Here is a 19,050-nt window from a genome sequence, read left to right on the forward strand (position 1 = left end):
GATTTTTTAAAATGCCTATATAAAAAAAGAAAAAAATGTCTATATAAAAATTTGACGCCTCTGTACAGGGTAAATGATCACAAAATTAAAAGACAACAGACAAAATAGGAAAAATACTTGTAAAATATAAAACAAAGGGTTTATATGTAAAATATTAAAAGTTGCTACAAATCAATATTAAAAGGCTAAGAATCCAATAGAAAAATAGACAAAGAATTTGAACAATTTGTGAAAGAAGTACAGTCGTCAACAATCATATGAAAGGTATTTAACCTCATCAATAATATATCATATTGGCTTATCAGATAGGCAAAAGTTTAAAAGTTTGACCATTGTCAATTCTAGTGAGAAAGTAGGTTTGGGTACAACCTATTTAAAGGACAATAGGTAATATCTATCAAAATTAAAAGTGCACATATCCTTTGACCCAGCAATTCTACCTCTAGGAAGGAAGTCATCCTACAGAAACACAGGTAGGTGCTTAAAAATCTGTTCATTCCATCTTTGTGGTAAATGGTCTAATTGTTCAACAATAGGGATAGGGTACTGGTTGGATAAACTGTGGAATATCCATGTAATCCATATAAAGTAATACATAAAAAGAATTAGATCTGTATGTACTGATATGAGAGAAGATGTCCATAAGGACATTGAGGAATGAACTAAGCAAGATGAAGAACAAAACGGTTGGTAAGATTCCTTTCTTTAAAAAAATAAGATGTGCTGAAAGGTCACATGACATCACCTTCTCTAACTCCCCATGGTAAATTACTCTTTACCCCCTTACCCTGAATCGTTTTTCTTTAGAGTATTTATGCTCTTTGGACGTTGCCTTTGTTTACCATCTGTAGAAAGCTCCACGTGTACAAGGATTTATTTATTCAGTGCTCAATCCTCAGCTCCTAAAACATTTTAGGTGTTCGATTAATTGAAAAAAATGAATGGGGACTCAGAAACATATGTACATATATATTTCAAAAAGTTATAAATGTTTCAAAGAAGGTGGATTTAAGGGAATACAATCTCCATGCTCCAACACTAAATGCTAAAATATCCTAAAATCATTAATATCTGTATAATCTTTTTCCAGTTAACAAAGCAGCTTTACTCATATAGTCTCATTTGGTCCTTGTAAAACTCCCTAAGACATACGTAAAAATAGAAATAAGTAACATATATCGTTTGCTAAAGTCAGTCTTTCAATTGATGGTCCCAGTCCTGTTCTACTCATTCCTTTGGATTTTGCTCTCCAGACTACTTCTAGTTTCCTGAACACGGCACAGTTTTATTCATATATATATGAATATATATTCATAAAATATTTTTTTTCCTCACTTGAGAACCTTTTCCTCTACCGCTCCAGTCAATTTACGTGTACCCATCCTTCAGAATCCTGTACAGGCCGGACAAAGGCCTCAATTCTCCTCCTCCAACTAGAGACCCACACCCCCAGCTTGCTCCAGAAAGTGCCCCGACTCCCGAGGGGCCCACCTGGCTCCGCCCACGCCCGCAGCCACAGGGGCTCGAAGTCCCCGCCCCCTCCGAGGAGTTTCCCAAAACCCAGCGCGGCAGGCGTCCGCCGCGCTAAGATGGCGACTCCCATGCATCGCCTCATAGCCCGGAGACGAGCGTAAGTGAGGGCCGCGGTCGGGCCGCGGGGCGGGCTGGGGGCGGGGAGAAGCGCGTCAGCCGGCAGGTGAGCGGGCTCCGGGATGAGGGGCCGGTGTGGGATCGTCAGTGGGACCGGCAGAGGGAGGCCATTTTTTCTCACACGCCTGCTCCCGAGGGGCTCGGGCCCGGGCGTTAAGTTTGGTAGCCATGGGCTAGGGCTTTCGTGGGAGACGACTGCGTAAGGTCCGCGGGGCAGGACCCATGGGGCTCTGAAGAGAGCCCCGCGTTTGGTTCCCGCGAATGGGACACCCAGGAGTTGGTCCCTAAGTGGTTTCTGCCCCTTTGCCCACCCAGCCGGCCACCCCACTCGTGGCCGGGGGAAGCCTGAAGCCCTGAGCCGACACCCCCGACTGCCGCGACGTCAACCTTCAGCTCCCTGAGCAGCCTCCAGCCCCGCAGGCTTTCCTACCCGCTTCCTCTCGCCTTCCGTGGGAACAGCCTGACGACAACGCCGACTTTTCTTCCAAGCTGTCTGCCCACTTTCTCCCATTCATTCTCTTCACTAAATGTTAGTTTATTTATACCTGCTGCTCTATGCCAGAATCTGGGTCTAAAGAAAAAGAGGTGTTCAAGACAGAGTTCCTGCTTTCAGGGAGCTTAGGCTCTAGCGGTGGAAAGAGTTGACCGGCTGGACATTTTAAGTAAATACAATTGGTGATAAGAGCTTGGAAGGAAATAAGAGGTGATGGAAAAAGAGAAAGGCCCAGGTTGAGTTAACTGGACTGGAAAGGCGTCTCTGAAGAGGTGGCATTTGAAGATCCACCGAAAGAAAGCCCGTCATGGGGCCGGCCCGGTTGCGCTGCGGTTAAGTTCGCGCATTCCACTTCGGCGGTCCAGGGTTCCCCGGTTCGGATCCCGTTGTGGACATGGCACGGCTTGGCACACCATGCTGTGGTAGGCGCCCCACACATAGGCGCCACTTTTTCATTCTCTCAGCATTTCATGTCATCACCATTTATACGTCTATAATATATTGCTTACAGTCTGCTAGCATATATATATTTCTTTTTATATTTATATTTTTTATCCTAAGATCCATGTTCATTCTATTCTCCCTCCATTCCACTCTACCTCTCATGCCTGATGAGGAGAGTTCCTTGAGCATAAGGATAAAGACTTGGGGTCCAAGTAGTATGCTTGGTGGAGGAAGAAGGCTTTGAAGTCAGATAGTTCTGAGATCAAGAATAGAGTGATAATAATACTTAATGGGGGCGGGCTGGTGGCGCAGTGGTTGGATGCGTATGTTCCGTTTCAGGGACCTGAGTTTGCAGGTCTGGATCCCGGGTGTGGACATGGGACTGCTTGTCAAGCCATGCTATGGTAGGCGTCCCACATATAAAGTGGAGGAAGATGGGCACGGATGTTAGCTCAGGGCCAGTCTTCCTCAGCAAAAAGAGGAGAATTGGTGGCAGATGTTAGCTCAGGGCTAGTCTTTCTCAAAATAATTATAATACTTAATGGGCATGCTAAATGATGTCACCAGGGTCTAACTCTCAGATTTGCCCTTTGGATGTTGGTTCTATACTTGGATAGATTCACTCCTTTGGTCCCAAGATGGCTGCAGTATCTAGGATCCTTCATATCCTCTCAGCTTCAAGTTGATGGCATCTCATTGATCTAGATTGGGTTACATGCCCAACCCTGAACCAAGTCTGTGGCATTATGAAGCTCTGATTGACATATCTCGTTTTCGTCTCAGCACAATCAAAGAATGGATCTCTATAAACCAATGATGTGCTGGGTGGGTGGGTCAGAGGAGGTGATGAATGCTGAATTGTCAGAACCAACTAATGTCCACTGTAAATATGAAGTGAAAGTAAGACTTTTAACACCTAAAGGATGTTGCTATTTCTTGTTTTATAAGTATTAGAAAGTTAAACAAATGTTGCATTTCTTCAGTATGCCTGTATTTGGTATGGGAGCTACACAGAAGTAAAAGACAAATCTTACCTTTAGGAGCTTCTGATCTTGTTGGGAAGAAAACATAGGATGTATGATAAAAACTGTCATGGTGTGCAGACTGTAAGTCCCTTGGGAGTCAGAGAAGGCGAGCCTTTAGGGGCTCGGAGAGTCCAGAAGAGTTTGGGAATATTTTGAGGGTGGGAAAGCAAAAGAGGAGCCTTTACTTTTCATTTTATATTCATCAAAAAGGTTTAATTTTATTTGTAAGGAGCATGTATTACTTCCGTAATAACAAATTTTACACTGTTTTTAAGTTAGTTTTGGGAAGTGAGAAAGTACTATTGTCATTATTTTTAGAAGTCTTTGGACTAATAGAGGGAAGAGGGAAATAAAAGAAAAAAAGAGAGAGCCTAAATTTGAACTGCCCATTCAGCAGATCTTTCAGGGACCTAACTTGAAATCAGTTGAAATGAAAGTATTTTCACATTTTTTTTTCTTTTGAGGAAGATTAGCCCGGAGCTAACTTCTGCTGCTTATCCGCCTCTTTTTGCTGGGGAAGACTGGCCCTGAGCTAACATCCGCGTCCATCTTCCTCTACTTTATATGTGGGACACCCACCACAGCATGGCTTGCCAAGCAGTATGTAGGTCCGCACCCGTGATCCGAACTGGTGAACCCTGGGCCACTGAAGCGGAACGTGCGCACTTAACCGCTGCGCCACCTGGTTGGCCCCTATTTTCACTTTTTAAATTGTAATTACATCTACTCACGTGAGTAGATGTAGAATCTTGGCACTATCTGGGGTCATTTCTTCTACTAAACCCTCTGCTGGATTCCACTGCACTCTCTTCAGTATCCAGAGGAATATCTGACTTTGGCTTGAAGACCTCCAGGAAGGACATACTCACCTCCAGTAGTAACCTGTTACATTTTTCAAATTTATCAAAAAGTTTATATTGAGCTGAAAGGAAAATAATATTTCTGAAGCTAAAACCTGCTGCCTTCTGACTTCCCAGCTTTTGACCTAAGCTGTGATTTCTGTCAGTTAAAAACCCTAAGTGTTTTCCACTTGAATTGCCATCAAGTCAGTCTTCTCCTGTCTTGTATTGATTTTCTGGACTTAAGTGTCAGACTTACTTTTGCCCTTGTTAAATTTCATCTTGTTAGATTCGACACAGTTCCAGCCTGTCAAGACTTTTTTGGATCCTGATTCGGTCATCCGTTGTATTAGCTCTCCCTCTCAGCTTTGTGTCAGCTGCAGGTTTGATAAATATGCACGTCTGTGTCCTCACCCAAGTTATTTATAAAAACGTTGAACAAGACCAAACAGGCCCAAACCCTGCAGCTCATCCCTGGATACCTGTCTATATCTTTGCTTCAACCCATTCAACAGCACTCTTTGTCCATGATGTTCAGCTATCTACCTAATGGTTCTGTTTTGTTCACAAGGATATTGTGAGAGACTTTCCCAGATGCCTTATTGAAATACAAATGCCTAAAGGCAGTAAGGGTATTAGTCTGTAATGATATGATACCTAGTGATCATGACTTTTCTTTCTGAATGAATTTAGTAAATACAGCCAGAATTTTGCCTGGGGTAGATGTCAAGTTCACTGATCTAGTTTGTGGAATCCACATTTGCCTGCTTCCAGTGTTTCAGCACCACTCCTGTTTGCCAGATTTCCTCAGATTACCAGCAACAGTACAGCGGACTCACCTGGAAAATCTCTGGTATGTTGGCAAGCAATCACATTGGCCATGTGACTTAAACACATTCAGAATGGATGAGGGCTCTGTTACCCATTCAGGTATCTTGAACTTCAGTTTTACTCTTCTCATTCTTCATATAATTATGTTTGAGTTAAAACTGAAGCAAAATAAAGATAATCCTGCTTGCTGTCTTAGCCTGTATAATGACAACACAGGTGGCCCATTTTGCCTAGCATCCCAAATAGCCTATCCCTTTTTTGATTCTGTGTGTTTTAAATACAACTAAAACAACAAAATAAAACAATTTTCCATGTTCTTGATATTTTTCACTAGTCTCAGCTCATTTTGGCAGGAGGCTTTTAGATATTTCTCATAGCCCTTTACTATTCTGGACTCCTTAGTTACAGGTTCCTTTTTTTTCTTCTGCTTTTTCCCCCAAAATCCCCCCAGTACATAGTTGCATATTTTAGTTGTGGGTCCTTCTAGTTGTGGCATGTGCAACACCACCTCAGTGTGACCCCACGAGTGGCTCTGTGTTGGCGCCCGGGATCCGAACCAGCAAAACCCTGGGCTGCCGAAGCAGAGCGTGTGAACTTAACCACTTGGCCACGGGACTGGCCCCTATATGCTCCTTTGAAAAATATCTTTTAAAATTTTGTTTTATGATTTCACATGCAATCCGTCTTCAACGTAGTAAAGTTAAAAAATATAGATAGGGAAAAAAGTATTATAATCCTACCCCAACAATAAGCATTGTTTACATTTTAGTATACAACCTTTTAGGCCATATTTTACATTTTAAATAACCCCATAGTGTTCTTTATGGATATACAATAACTTTTTGGCCATTTCCTTTGTTGTGGGATAGTTAGGTTTACTCTTATAAGCCATATTGTACTTCCTATAATAAATAATTCTACAACTAAAATTTTGCATATATTCATTATTTCTAGATCAGATGGTATGGACATTTTTCTAAAGTCAGATTTATTGAGGTTTAATTTGTGTGTAGTAAAATTAATCCTTTTTAATGTACATTTTTATGAGTTCTGAGAAATACTATGTGTATAGTCGTATAACCACCACCAAAATCAAGATATAGAATAATTCTATCACCTAGAAAATTCCTTTGTGACTCTTTGTAAGTCAGCTCTTGCCCCCTCCTCAACCTCTGGCAACCACCGATCTTTTTCTGTTCCTGTAATTTTACCTTTCCAGAATGTCATGTGAATAGAATCAGACTGTAGCCTTTTGAGTCCAGCTTCTTTTTCCATAGATAATGCCTTTGAGATCAATCCAAGTTCTTGCATGTATCAATAGTGCATTCTTTTTTTTTGTTATTGTAAATAACATTCCATTGTATGGTTATAACAGTTTGTTTATCTGTTCACCAGTTGAAAGACATTTTGATTGTTTCCAGTTTTTGGTTATTATGAATAAAACTGCCATAAACATTTTTGTATAGACTTTTGTCTAAACATAAGTTTTCCTTTCTCTTAGGTAAATACCTAAGAGTGGGATTGCTGGATCATATAGTAAGTTTATATTTAACTTTATGAGAAACTGCCAGGGCCAGCCGCGTGGCACAGTGATTAAGTGCGCATGTTCCACTTCAGCGGCCCAGGGTTCACAGGTTTGGATCCCAGGTGCAGACATGGCACCGCTTGGCAAGCCGTGCTGTGGTAGGCATCCCACGTATAAAGTGGAGGAGGATGGGCACGGATGTTAGTCAGCTCAGGGCTAGTCTTCCTCAGCAAAAAGAGGAGGATTGGCAGCAGATGTTAGCTCAAGGCTAATCTTCCTGAAAAAAAAAAAAGAAAGAAAAAAAGAAACTGCCAACTGTTTTTCAAAGTTCATCTTTTTGTGTATGGTTGTCCAATTGTTCCAGTACCAATAGTTGAAGACATTTTTCACCACTGAATTTCTTTGTACCTTTGTCAAAAAACAGCTGTCCGGGAGCTGGCCTGGTGGTATAGTGTTAAGTTTATGTGCTCTGCTTCAACGGCCCACAGTTTGTAGGTTTGGATCCTGGGCACGATCCTATACACTGCTCATCAGGCCATGCTGTGGCAGCATCCCACATACAAAATAGAGAAAGACTGGCATAGATGTTAGCCAAGGGACAATCTTCCTCAAGCAAAGAAAGATGAAGATTGGCAGTGGATGTTAGCTCAGGGCCAATCTTCCTCACCAAAAAAAAGGTAAATAAAAATAAAAAAACCTTGCTTCTCTTTATACTTTTGCCATCTAACTGTGCACTAGAGTTTAATTTTGCATGTCTTTGAACTTTATATGGAATCAGACAGTATGGATTCTTTTGAGTCTGACTTATATCTAAGATCCATCTAAGTTAAATTAAGCTGTAGTTGTTTCATTTTTATTACTATAAAGTATTCTACTGTGTTCTATACTGCAAATTAACCCTTCTACTTTGCTGTTATTTCCAATTTTGAGGATATTACAAATCATTGTGTTAAGAATATTCTTATAGTTCTTCTTCTTCATCTTCCTTTCTTGCACAAGTCAATTCTAAAGCCATCAGGTGGTGTAGAGCAGGGTAGGTGTCCGTGCAGAGGGTTGACCTGGCCTTGGAATATTAGAGCTGAAATGGGATAAGGAGGGCATGCACATGGTGTGAACTAGCTCGCAGAGTCAGCAGGGTGCGGAGGGTACCTAGTGGAGGGGGGAGGTCCAGTGCCCAGTGTCATATCCCAAGCAGGGCAAGGGGGGTGTCCACACAGGAGGGCAGTTTAGTACAAGTTGTCCCCCTAGTGGGAAGAATATTCATATAGGGGAGGGGAGATGTAATTTGGTATGGGATGTCAGAACCTAAGTAAAAAAAGAAATGTGTCCATGTGAGGGGTACTGGCATGGCAGTGGGAGTCAGAGCCCAAGCAGGGTGAGGAACATGTACACGTGGTGGGGGGAGGGGGGACAGCGAGAGGCAGAGCATCAGATCCCAAGTGGAGTAAAGAGGGCATCTGCATGGGGGAGGGGGCAGCAGTGGCAGTGGTGGGCAACTGGTTACGTAAGAAGAATTGACCAAATGAGTAAATTTATTAAGGATAATGGGAGCCAGATTTCTCACTGGAGAGGGACGTATGGAGAAGGAAAAAAATAGAGTAAGCCTTGTGAAGTTGGATTGGAATTAAAGATATTGCTATGAATTCATGGTTTTCAAAATACATAATTAAATATAGATGTAAATATATGTATTTAATACATGGATAGGTGTGTGTCCTAGTTCTGTTCACTGAGAGTACCTGGGGTACACCAGCATCTCAGTAACAGTGAACACACATGCACCCCGATCTTGACTCTAAATATCATCAGGCTGATTTCAGACTGGGACAGAGAAAGTATAAGATGAGCCTGGAGTTTTTTGTTGTACTAGAAAGTAAGGAGATGCTCAAAGAATGAAGGAGCCATGTCAAAAGAATACAGAGTCCAGCTTGAAACAATTCCCACTGACCAAATGTTCGTCAATCTGAGCACCAAAATAAATCATGGTAATGGATTATAACTCATTGAATAAAATGAAAAACATGAGTTTATACTGATAGGTGAATAAATGAACTCAGAATTTAATGAGCAAGATATTTATATACTTTCAAGTACCAACCTACAAAGTACTTATTAATTACTATGTTAGTTATCAATTACAGTTGTGTAACAAATTACCCCAGAACTTAGTGGTTTCTAATAATAAACATTATCTCATAGTTTCTGTGGGTCATGAATTCGAGAGTGATTTAGCTGAGTGGTTCTGACTCAGGCTCTCCCATGTGGTTGTGGTCAGGATGTTGCCAGGGGCTGCAGTCATCTGAAGACTTGACCAGCCCTGAACTTATTCACAGGGCTATTGGCAGGAAGCCTCAGTTCCTTACCACATAGAACTCTCTAGAGGCTGCTTGAGTGTCTTCATACATGGCAGCTACATAACCTACTCTTCAAAGCCACGTTTCATCACTCTTTATTCTGTTGCTTAGAAGCAAGTCACTAAATCTAAGCCACACTCAAGGGGAGGGGAATCAGTCTCCACTTCTTGAAGTGAGGAGTATCAAAGCATTTGTGGACATAATCTAAAACCACCACTCTTACAAAAAGAAAAAAAGTAACTTTACAATGGCAAACTCTGTTATACTCTCCTTAATCAAGGTATCAAAGTGAACATCATCAGTAATAAGACAAACTGAAGTCTCATGTCACCTGACAAGAATACAGTGAGAGTAACACAGCATGTTTCTGTTACGTTCCTGCCAAAGATGCATGGCCTGAATCCAATCACGTAGAGAGATCAGATATGGTAGCCAGCCTCCAAGATGACCCCAATGATCGCTGCCTCCTGGCATTCACATTCTTGTGTAGTCTCCTCCCACATTGTACCAGGATTGGTCTGTGTAACTAATAGAATCCAGCAAAAGTAATGGTATGTCATTTCCAAGATTAGGTTATAAAAGATTGACTTCTTTCTTGGTCACTCTGGGGAAAGCCATGTTGTGAGCAGCCCTATGGAGAAGCCAATATGGCAAGGAACTGAAGCTTCCTTCTAACAGCCTTGTGAGTGAGCTTGGAGGTAAATCCTCCAACTCAAATTGAAGCATGTTCTACAAAATAAATGGCATGTAATCTTCAAAAATGCAAGGTCATGAAAAGCTAGATACAACTGAGAAACTCTTTCTAGACCAAAGAAGGCTAAAGAGACATGACAACAAGTGCAACATTGATGCTGAACTGGATTTTGCTATAAAGAACATTATTGGAACATTTGATGAAACTTAAATGGGATCTGAAGATTAAATAATAGACATGTATCAGCATTAATTTCTTGATTTTAATGGTTACATTGTTATATAGGAGGATAGCCTAGTTTATAGTAAATATACAGAAAATATTCTGGGTTGATGAGGCATCAGGTTGGCAACTCACAAATGATTCAGGAAAAATAGTTCTTTGAACTGTGCTTTCAACTTTTCTGTAAGGTTGGATTGTTTCAAAATTTTTAAGAGCTAAATGAAGGAAAGCAATATTCTCATACATCTTATCTGGTATAGTTGTGCATGGATTTCTATTGCATAAATACCTACAAGTGGAATTGCTGGATCATAGAATATGCATTTCTTCAACTATAGTAAGTGTTTTTCAAAATGGCTGTACCAAATTGCATTAGTACCGGCGATGGATGAGTGTTCCTCTTGTTGTTTATCTTTGCTAACATTTGCTATTGCCAGCTTTTAATTTTAGTCTTTGGTGGGTGTCTAGTGGTATCCTATTGGAGTTTTAATTTGCTTTTCTTTGGTTAGTAATGAGTTTGTAAATATATGAAAAATATTTTGACTGTGTTTTCTAGTTCTGAGCTGAAGAGTTGATCTGAGTTACCTAGTCTGCCATTATTGGAATAGAATTGAGGAATGAAGATTTGAACTCAATTCTGTCTAACTCTAAGGTCCATACTCTTAACCACTTACTATACTGCCTTATGATTAAATCTAACTTAAACCTTGTAAAGTGTAAAATGATGTTTTGAGCTGACCATAAAAGTAAATATCGTTTTACACTTTACATTGTTTATTCTTTTCAAGGCAGAAGACATCAAGTCAAAATTTTAAGGCCTGTATTCTATTTTTTGCTCTTTAGTGAAGCAAATAAGCAACATGTAAGATGTCAGAAATGCTTGGAATTTGGACATTGGACTTATGAATGCACAGGAAAAAGAAAATACCTACATAGGCCTTCAAGAACAGCAGAGCTAAAGAAAGCTTTAAGAGAAAAAGAAAACAGATTATTATTACAACAGAGGTAAGTTGACATGTAGCATCCAAAGGAATCTTTTTGATTTATATTTATAGAACTTATTAAGGGACTAAATGTCTCATGGTGGATATCCAGATTTAGGTTATAATACTAGTGAATATTTAATGAGTGCTTACTATGTGCTAGCCACTGCACTAAGGTCTTTACAAGTATTAGTTTATCTAAGCATCGCATCTATACATGGTAGGTACTATTCTTATCCCCATTTTACATATGAAGAAACTGAGGCATGGAGAGATTCAGTAACTTGCTCAGTGTCACATAGCTAGCAAGTGGCAAAGTTAAGTGTTACACCGACCTGCCCGTCTCCAGAGTCCATGCTCTTAGTCATTTTGCTTTATTGCCTCAACTGCCAATGAGATGGCAACGGAATACGGTGAGGTCAATTACATCAGCTGATGTGGAAAGACACTCAAGGTAAGTATCCGAGATACTTATATTAAGTATTTAAAAAAGGTAGAGAACAGTATATATAATATGCTGTCATTTATGTTAAAAAAGAAGAAAAAGAGAATGTTTTTTTTTTAAAAATGTAAATGATTGATAATAGTGGTTCCTTTCTAGAAGGAAAACTGGATAGGAGGGAAACTGGAAAATTGCTATTTACCCTTTTATGTCCTTTGAATAAAACTTTTAAAATTCCTGTGAAATAAATAAGTATACTTGTTTCAGAGAAACTGAAGTAAGAAGGTGTTGGGTCTACTTAATGCTACAGATTAGAAGCAGCATCTTCCTGAGGACTGTTAGCTATTTAATAGTGTCTTAAACATGTGGACTTTCAAGGCAGCAGTCTTCCAATTTGTGAACATGAAGGCTTTTCAAGGGTTATGCAGGAATAGATGGATAGTCAATTTCTAGATCATCAACATTCATATATATTTGTTCCAAAAATAAATCCACCAAGAACTTGCCTACTGGTTCTACTATTCCACTTCCCCTTTCCCAACAACCCTTCTCTGATTTTGCTAAAGAAAGGCATACCTCTCATCTGCCTCTGTAATCTTACGTTGGTGTATTATCCTCATGTGTAAAATCCTGGAGATGTTTCAAAATACTGGTGTTTGTACTGAAGAAGTGAATGCCTCTAATTATTGGAAGCAAATTCTTATGTAAATTTCCCCCCCGGGGCGGCCTCATGGCACTGCGGTTAAGTTCGCACTCACACGTTCTGCTTCTCGGCAGCCTGGGGTTTGATGGTTCGGATCCCGGTTGCGGACATGGTACCACTTGGCAAAAGCCATGCTGTGGTAGGCGTTCCACATATAAAAAAAAGTAGAGGAAGATGGGCATGGATGTTAGCTCAGGGCCAGTATTCCTCAGCAAAAAAAGGAGGATTGGCAGTAGTTAGCTCAGGGCTAATCTTCCTCAAAAAAAAAAAAAAAAAAAACTTTCCCAGTAAAATTGAAGGAGGACCTAATTGAGTTGTCAATTTAAAAGTGTATTTTAATGATACATCATTATGTGATTCGTGGAATATAACATGGGAGAAATTTGAAGAATTGAGTAACATTGCTGCAACAAAACTCTTTCTATTCCTGTCTACCTCTTTAGGTTAGCAAGTTTTCTCAGGATTAACTCTATTAAAATTAAATATAGGAATTGAATTAATGCTGAACCTTGTCACAGTCTGTAAGATCCATGGATATATAAACTAGAAAAAAATTCAATATCATTAAGAGATGTATTTCCAATAAAATTATTTTTATGTATAATGTTATTAAAGTTTATAGTATATTTTTGCATTGTTTTAATCAACTATATGGTAATAATGGTAATGATAACTCAATTCAGAATTTTTAAATACTTAAACACATCATCACAAGTGATTAAAAGATACAATTTCAAGTTATGTCTATATTTTTATTGCAGAGAAGTATCACAAGTGATCACTAAAATTTTCAGGCATAAAAATATGTTAGGATACATTCAATGCAGAAAGCAGAATAACAGTACAAGTTCAAAGAGGAAAAAAGACTGTGAAAGTATTAACTGTTAAAGATAAGATTGTCTGTCTATTTTTTTAAGTGAATTATGATAGGTAACAAATTATTGTGGCATTTACTTTCCATTGGATACAATGATCAAAGTGATATAACAGTTTTCTTTTTAAAATATCAAGATACAGGGCCGGCCTGGTGGCGCAGCAGTTAAGTGCGCACCTTCCACTTCCGTGACCTGGAGTTCGCCGGCTCGGATCCTGGGTGCAGACATGGCACCGCTTGACAAGCCATGCTGTGGCAGGCGTCCCACTTATAAAGCAGAGGAGGATAGGCACAGATGTTAGCTCATGGCCAGTCTTCCTCAGCAAGAAGAGGAAGATTGGCGGCAGATGTTAGCTCAGGGCTAATCTTCCCCCCAAAAAAAGAAAAAAAAAAAAAATATATATATATATAATATGCCAGAGACTATACCCTTGCAAATATTGAAACTTAGAATAGGGGCGGGCCCCATGGCCCAGTGGTTAAGTTCACACGTTCCTCTTTGGCTGCCCAGGGTTTCACCAGTTTGGATCCTGGGCGCAGGTATGGCACTGCTCATCAGGCCACACTGAGGCCTCAACTAGAAGGACCCACAACTACAATATACAGCTGTGTACTGGGGGAATTTGGGGAGAAAAAGCAGGAGGAAAAAAGGTAGAATAAAAAGTATAAGGGGAAAACATAATTTTTCAAAATTCTTTTATTAGGAATATAAGCAAAATTAAGACCTCTGTCCTAAAGAATAAAAAATAAGAGTTATGAATAATTTAATTTCAACATTTACTTTTGTTTTTCTAGTTGTATTACACAAGTATCTTGGTCTTAAAAATGTATAGAACTACATGCATTTTAGATATGGCTCTGTTGCACAAAGACTGCTGATTTTTTGTTCGGTGATAAAACGATGGAAGTGTGTGAATTTCAGTGATCATGAATTCTTGTGGTGTGACTTAAACGTACTTCTACCACTTATTTTACCCCCAAAGTGACAATTCAATAAGTAATTCCATTGTGTAAAACAACTTTACATAAATACATATTTATGTTTAAAGACTTAGGACATAAGGATAGAAGCATTATCTAGGAAATGTAGAGAAGTCAAGAATATAAAAATATTAAATTTACAGGACAGTCCTATAGTAATAGAAGTAATTCTGTAGTTTGAAAACCTGATTTAGTTTACATGTTGTTTGGCAGAAATAGAGCAGCAAGCCATTTGTGTATTTCATTCAAAAATCACCAGACTATGTTCTTTATAAATATTGTGAGGGAACACAGTGTTGAAGTAGTAAGTCTCTGGTTTTTAAACAGTAAATAATTGAACATTTGGGGACATTCAGAAAAAGAAATGGTTATTTTAAATTAAAGGTGCTTTTCTTTTTATATGAAATGGTCATTTATAATATGACTCTGAAAACTCAAATTATAAATTACAGCTGTTGTGCTATTACTTGCTTTGTTCTGTTGTTCAGTAAGTAGTTGATTTAGCCATGTCAACCTAAGTTCAAAACTAAGAAAGAACCCAGTTGATGCATTCAGTCATCTTAACTGCTAACTTTCCTGGCTTCTAAGATACAGTTGATAACATCTGTCTTGCTTAAGTGCTGGTTAAGTTGACTGCCTATGCCATATACAGCCTACAATAGCAAACTTTCCACTTGGTTATAACAAGAAATACTGGACTCTGAGTACATGTTATAAAAGACAAAATGTTTCTCCAATGTAAAACAGTTTTGGGGATAGCAGAAGAGTTCATCTAAGCTATGTGTGATCACTCTATTAACAGGAGCTTTCTCCCCCCCCCCCCCCCCCCATGTTTATCAGCATTGGAGAAACTAATGTAGAAAGAAAGACCAAGAAAAAAAGGTATGTGTGGCTTGAGGAGTATTATATAGATAATATGTAATGCTAGTTGGAGGGATGGGAAGAGTGATTTTAAAATAATAGTTATGAGATTTGGATCTGAAGTCTCTTGTTGCAATTCATGATTAAATATCATCCTGTTTTCTGATATGTTTTTCTCTTTACTTGTCTTGAATTTATTGCCTTCATTTCTCCTTTTTCTCCAACTTTCCACTGTCCTTATACTTGAAAATAGTTAAAAATTTCTCTTGGCTTAGAATAGAAAATGTTATTAAACTGGTAAGAAATTATTGACCAGCTATATCTGGTCTAAAGTAGTTAAGATTATGAAACATTTACCATTCTACATGAGGTATAAATAAATCCAGTTGTTACACTGCAACTTTATTCTAACATTATTCACTGGAGCATAATATGGTAGGTAAACTTATCTGGAACTCCATCCAAGAGAGTTAAAATGCTGAAGTAAAAAGACCTTGTTGCGGGAGGGCGGGGGGTTACAACAGTTAGGCAATCCCAAAAGCATGAAATCTACAGATAACATGCTAGCAAAGCTGCAGTAGATGCATATACATAATATTCATATGAAATTGCTTTTAAACAATCTGTTCAATGTCACCTTCCCATGCACGTAACTGTTCATTGTCTAATAGGTCTAAGAGTGTAACCAGTTCCAGTAGCAATAGCAGTGACAGCTCAGCCAGTGATTCTTCATCAGAGAGTGATGAAACGTCTACCTCATCCTCCTCAGAGGACAGTGACACTGATGAAAGCTCCTCCAGTTCCTCATCTTCCGCCTCCTCCTCAAGCTCTTCCTCTTCCTCTGATTCAGACTCGGATTCCAGCTCTTCCAGTAGCAGCAGCACCAGCACAGATAGCAGCTCGGAGGATGAACCACCAAAGAAGAAAAAAAAGAAATAGGATTGCTCCATCCATATGGGACTAATGAACTGAAAACATTAATGTGATTCTCAGAAGGGAATTTAGAATATGTTAAGGCCAAATAGGTTAACTGGTCAAAATGTCTAGAGTTTAAAAGTTTCTAAATGTTTTATGTTAGAGCATAAAGAGTATTAATAATGGAGAATATATATATATAAAGACTTTTTTATTTTAAGGGTGAACCTTGTTTTCCTTTTTTATCTTTAAAATATATCTCTAAAAATCAAAGCTGAAATCCAGAAAATCTGTTTTTGTGATGAAACTTATCTTTCTCCCTGTGAAATAAATGCCATACTTTGTTATATGTTAGTGGTATGTATCAGACATGTCTTCAGGATAATGCATCAGATTATCTGGCAGTGAATTTCTAATGCTTTTGGCTGTGTATTATTATGTAAGATTTAATACATTGTTACTATAAGCTTAGGAGTTTTCCTACTATTATAATAAATGGCTCTATTTTTATGTTTATGTTCAGAAAGTTATTCTGATTTCTTGTCCTAAATGAAAAGTTCAAGATACCTATTAATATATTTATACGTTTTGGATGGTACAAGTTTCATGTTTCTATGTTGTATTATCATTCATTTTCATCTGGTTCTTAGAGTTACCCTTTTTTGAGGAAAATCATTCTAGAGGAACCTAAAAAGGAACAAAAATTCTGAAACTACTTAGGAGTCTAATCTTGGTGCCTTTTGATAAATACAGTGTATTAGAAAAGAAACCAGTCATTTAAAAGGCTAACTTAAGTAAAAGTGATATAAATATCTTTGTGTGTTAATGTGCTATAAAAATTACCATTCAAAGGTAAAGGAAAGTAGGAAGAAGAGAGGTAATTTTTACAGAAAATTATGACGATGTTGGTTGCCTTTTATTAAGATTTTTTTAAGCTTTCATAAAGATTGCCTTTTACGATTTTTGCAATTGCAGTATGATAGTTTATATGGTAACTGGTCATGTATGACAGCCTACTGCATAAATATGAATGACTTGGATTAATCTGCTGTGTTTACATACCATGTGCACAGTTGAAATCTAGCATGAAAGGTCAAAACGAAATACTGCACAATATTTCTCAAAGTTAAATATTCTGCTGTGGTGAGATTATTTGGTTTAACATCACATTATCCTATGATGTCTTTTACACTTTTTGGAAAGAGGTATCATTTGTAGAAAAATCTTGATTTGGATTAAATATAGGTTTTTAAAACTATGAATGTTGTCTTTTTATATTTTTATGAGAAAGTAGTAGAAAATTACTTTTGAAGAAAATGGGCTTCTATTTAAGTGTTGAAATAATGTATGTTGCAAGTTTAAGGAGCCTATAATTACCTGTAAGTTTTACAGAACCATCTGCTTTCAAAGATTGTAAATAAACTCTCAAACCATCGTTTCAAAGGCACCATACAGAAGGTATCAGTTGACAGGTAAATTTAATAAATTACTAATTAAACACATTTTACAATGTTCATAGTCTCTATAAGAGCAATTTTAGCACTTAAAGAACTTGGAAGAGAAAAAAATGTGTACATAGGTTGCATCACATGCGATTCAATAAAACTCATCATTTGTGCTCAAAAGCTTAAGCTCTGCTTCTCTCTGCTATTTTGCTTAATGCCAGTTCTTATTCCTTTTGAGGGTAAGGGCGTTTAAACAAATTCTAATTATATTTACTATTATAACTGTTGAAAGGTGTGCCTGGGGAAATATAGAGGGCAGGAACTCTATTCTTTTCTAGTCACACAGTTCACTCAAAAAAGAATCAGTGGCAGAGTAGAGAGTAACTTCTGGAATTTCTCCCCGTCCTGCCTAAAAGTAGAACTCTGGAAGTTGAGTTCCTGGCAAATGTAAATGCATTATTTCTCAACCACAATCATGTCGAAAGGAGTCATTAGATCATAGGTTTTCATTTCACAAACATTTTGTTAGTATGACTGTACATTATAGTAATTTTGTTCTAGAGTCAAAATATGGCATTAGGCCACAAGTTAGCACTGGAAATAGAAAAAAAGTGCAGAGAAGGTGTACTTCATGGTTTTATTTATTCTGTTAGCTTTATTTTGAACTTACTGTAGATTTACAGAAAAGTTGTAAAAATATGATAGTTTCCGTATACACCTTGCCTAGCTTCTCCTCGTGTTAGCATCTTACATAACCATAGTACAATGATCAGAACCAAGAAATTAATAATTTGGTAAAAGGAAACAAAAACCTTCATATTTCACCAGTTTTCCCACTAATGTCCTTTTTTAGTTCCAGAATATTACCCAGAAAATGCATTTAGTTACTTCTAAGTCTGCTACTGTCTTAACAGTTCCTCAGTCTGTCCTTGTCTTTCATGCCTTTTATTACTTTTCTGGAAGAGTTTTGATCATTATTCTGATTGAACTGAGGTTACTTTTGGAGGAATATCACAGAAATGAAGTTGTGTGCTCAGTCCATCATATCACAGGATTCTTAATGTCGATATGTTTACTTATTATTGGAGATGTTGACCTTGATCACTTGGTTAAGGTGGTTTCTGCCAGGTTTCTCCATTGTAAAGTTATTGCTTTTCCCTTTTAGTTAATAGATATCTTGGGGGAGATACTTTGAGACTATGCAAGTTGTTTCTCCTCACACTCACCCCTGAGTTTTGGTGGATCTTACCTCCGACCATTATTACTGTGATGTTTTGCTAATGGTGATTTCTATTTCCTTCTTTCCTTCTATACTAATTGGAATTATACTATAAGGAAGAACTGTCTCTTCTTCCCATTTTATTTAATCAGTTATTTATACTGTGGACTCAACGGATGTTTATTTTGTTCTGTGGGTTAAAATCCAACAATATCATTATTTATTTTGTTGCACAGATTTTTCTACTTTTGGCTATTAGGAGAGCTCCTTCAATTTGGCTTCTTTGTCTTTCAACAAATTCTCTCTCTTTTTTTTTTTTTTTTTTTTTTTTTTTTTAGTATTTCCTTACTTTCTGGGACCACAAGATGTTCCAGGTTCATCTTGTGGTCTCCCTTCCCCATCTTTGGAATCAATCACTTTTCCAAAGGGCTTGCTCTGATTTTTAATTGGAGAATGGTGTTTACAATTCAAGATCTGGGTGCTGTCTTAGTATGTTTTTTACACATTTTGAACGACAGTGTTCTAAGGTAGTTAGATCCTAAGGTGTGGA

At 38.1% G+C, this 19,050-nt stretch overlaps 1 protein-coding gene across 1 annotated transcript; it reads left to right on the top strand.

Moving 5' to 3' along the window:
- Positions 1 to 1,558: 1,558 nt before the first annotated feature.
- ZCCHC10 (zinc finger CCHC-type containing 10) lies at positions 1,559 to 17,461 on the top strand. The gene is made up of 4 exons (XM_046668326.1): positions 1,559 to 1,630; positions 10,921 to 11,082; positions 14,901 to 14,942; positions 15,593 to 17,461. The coding sequence occupies exons 1-4, from the start codon at positions 1,590 to 1,592 to the stop codon at positions 15,858 to 15,860; spliced, it is 513 nt and encodes a 170-aa protein (XP_046524282.1). The 5' UTR covers positions 1,559 to 1,589; the 3' UTR covers positions 15,861 to 17,461.
- The last annotated feature ends 1,589 nt before the right edge of the window (positions 17,462 to 19,050 follow it).

Source organism: Equus quagga, chromosome 7 (assembly GCF_021613505.1).
Source record: "Equus quagga isolate Etosha38 chromosome 7, UCLA_HA_Equagga_1.0, whole genome shotgun sequence".
In the NCBI taxonomy this organism is placed as follows: domain Eukaryota; kingdom Metazoa; phylum Chordata; class Mammalia; order Perissodactyla; family Equidae; genus Equus; species Equus quagga.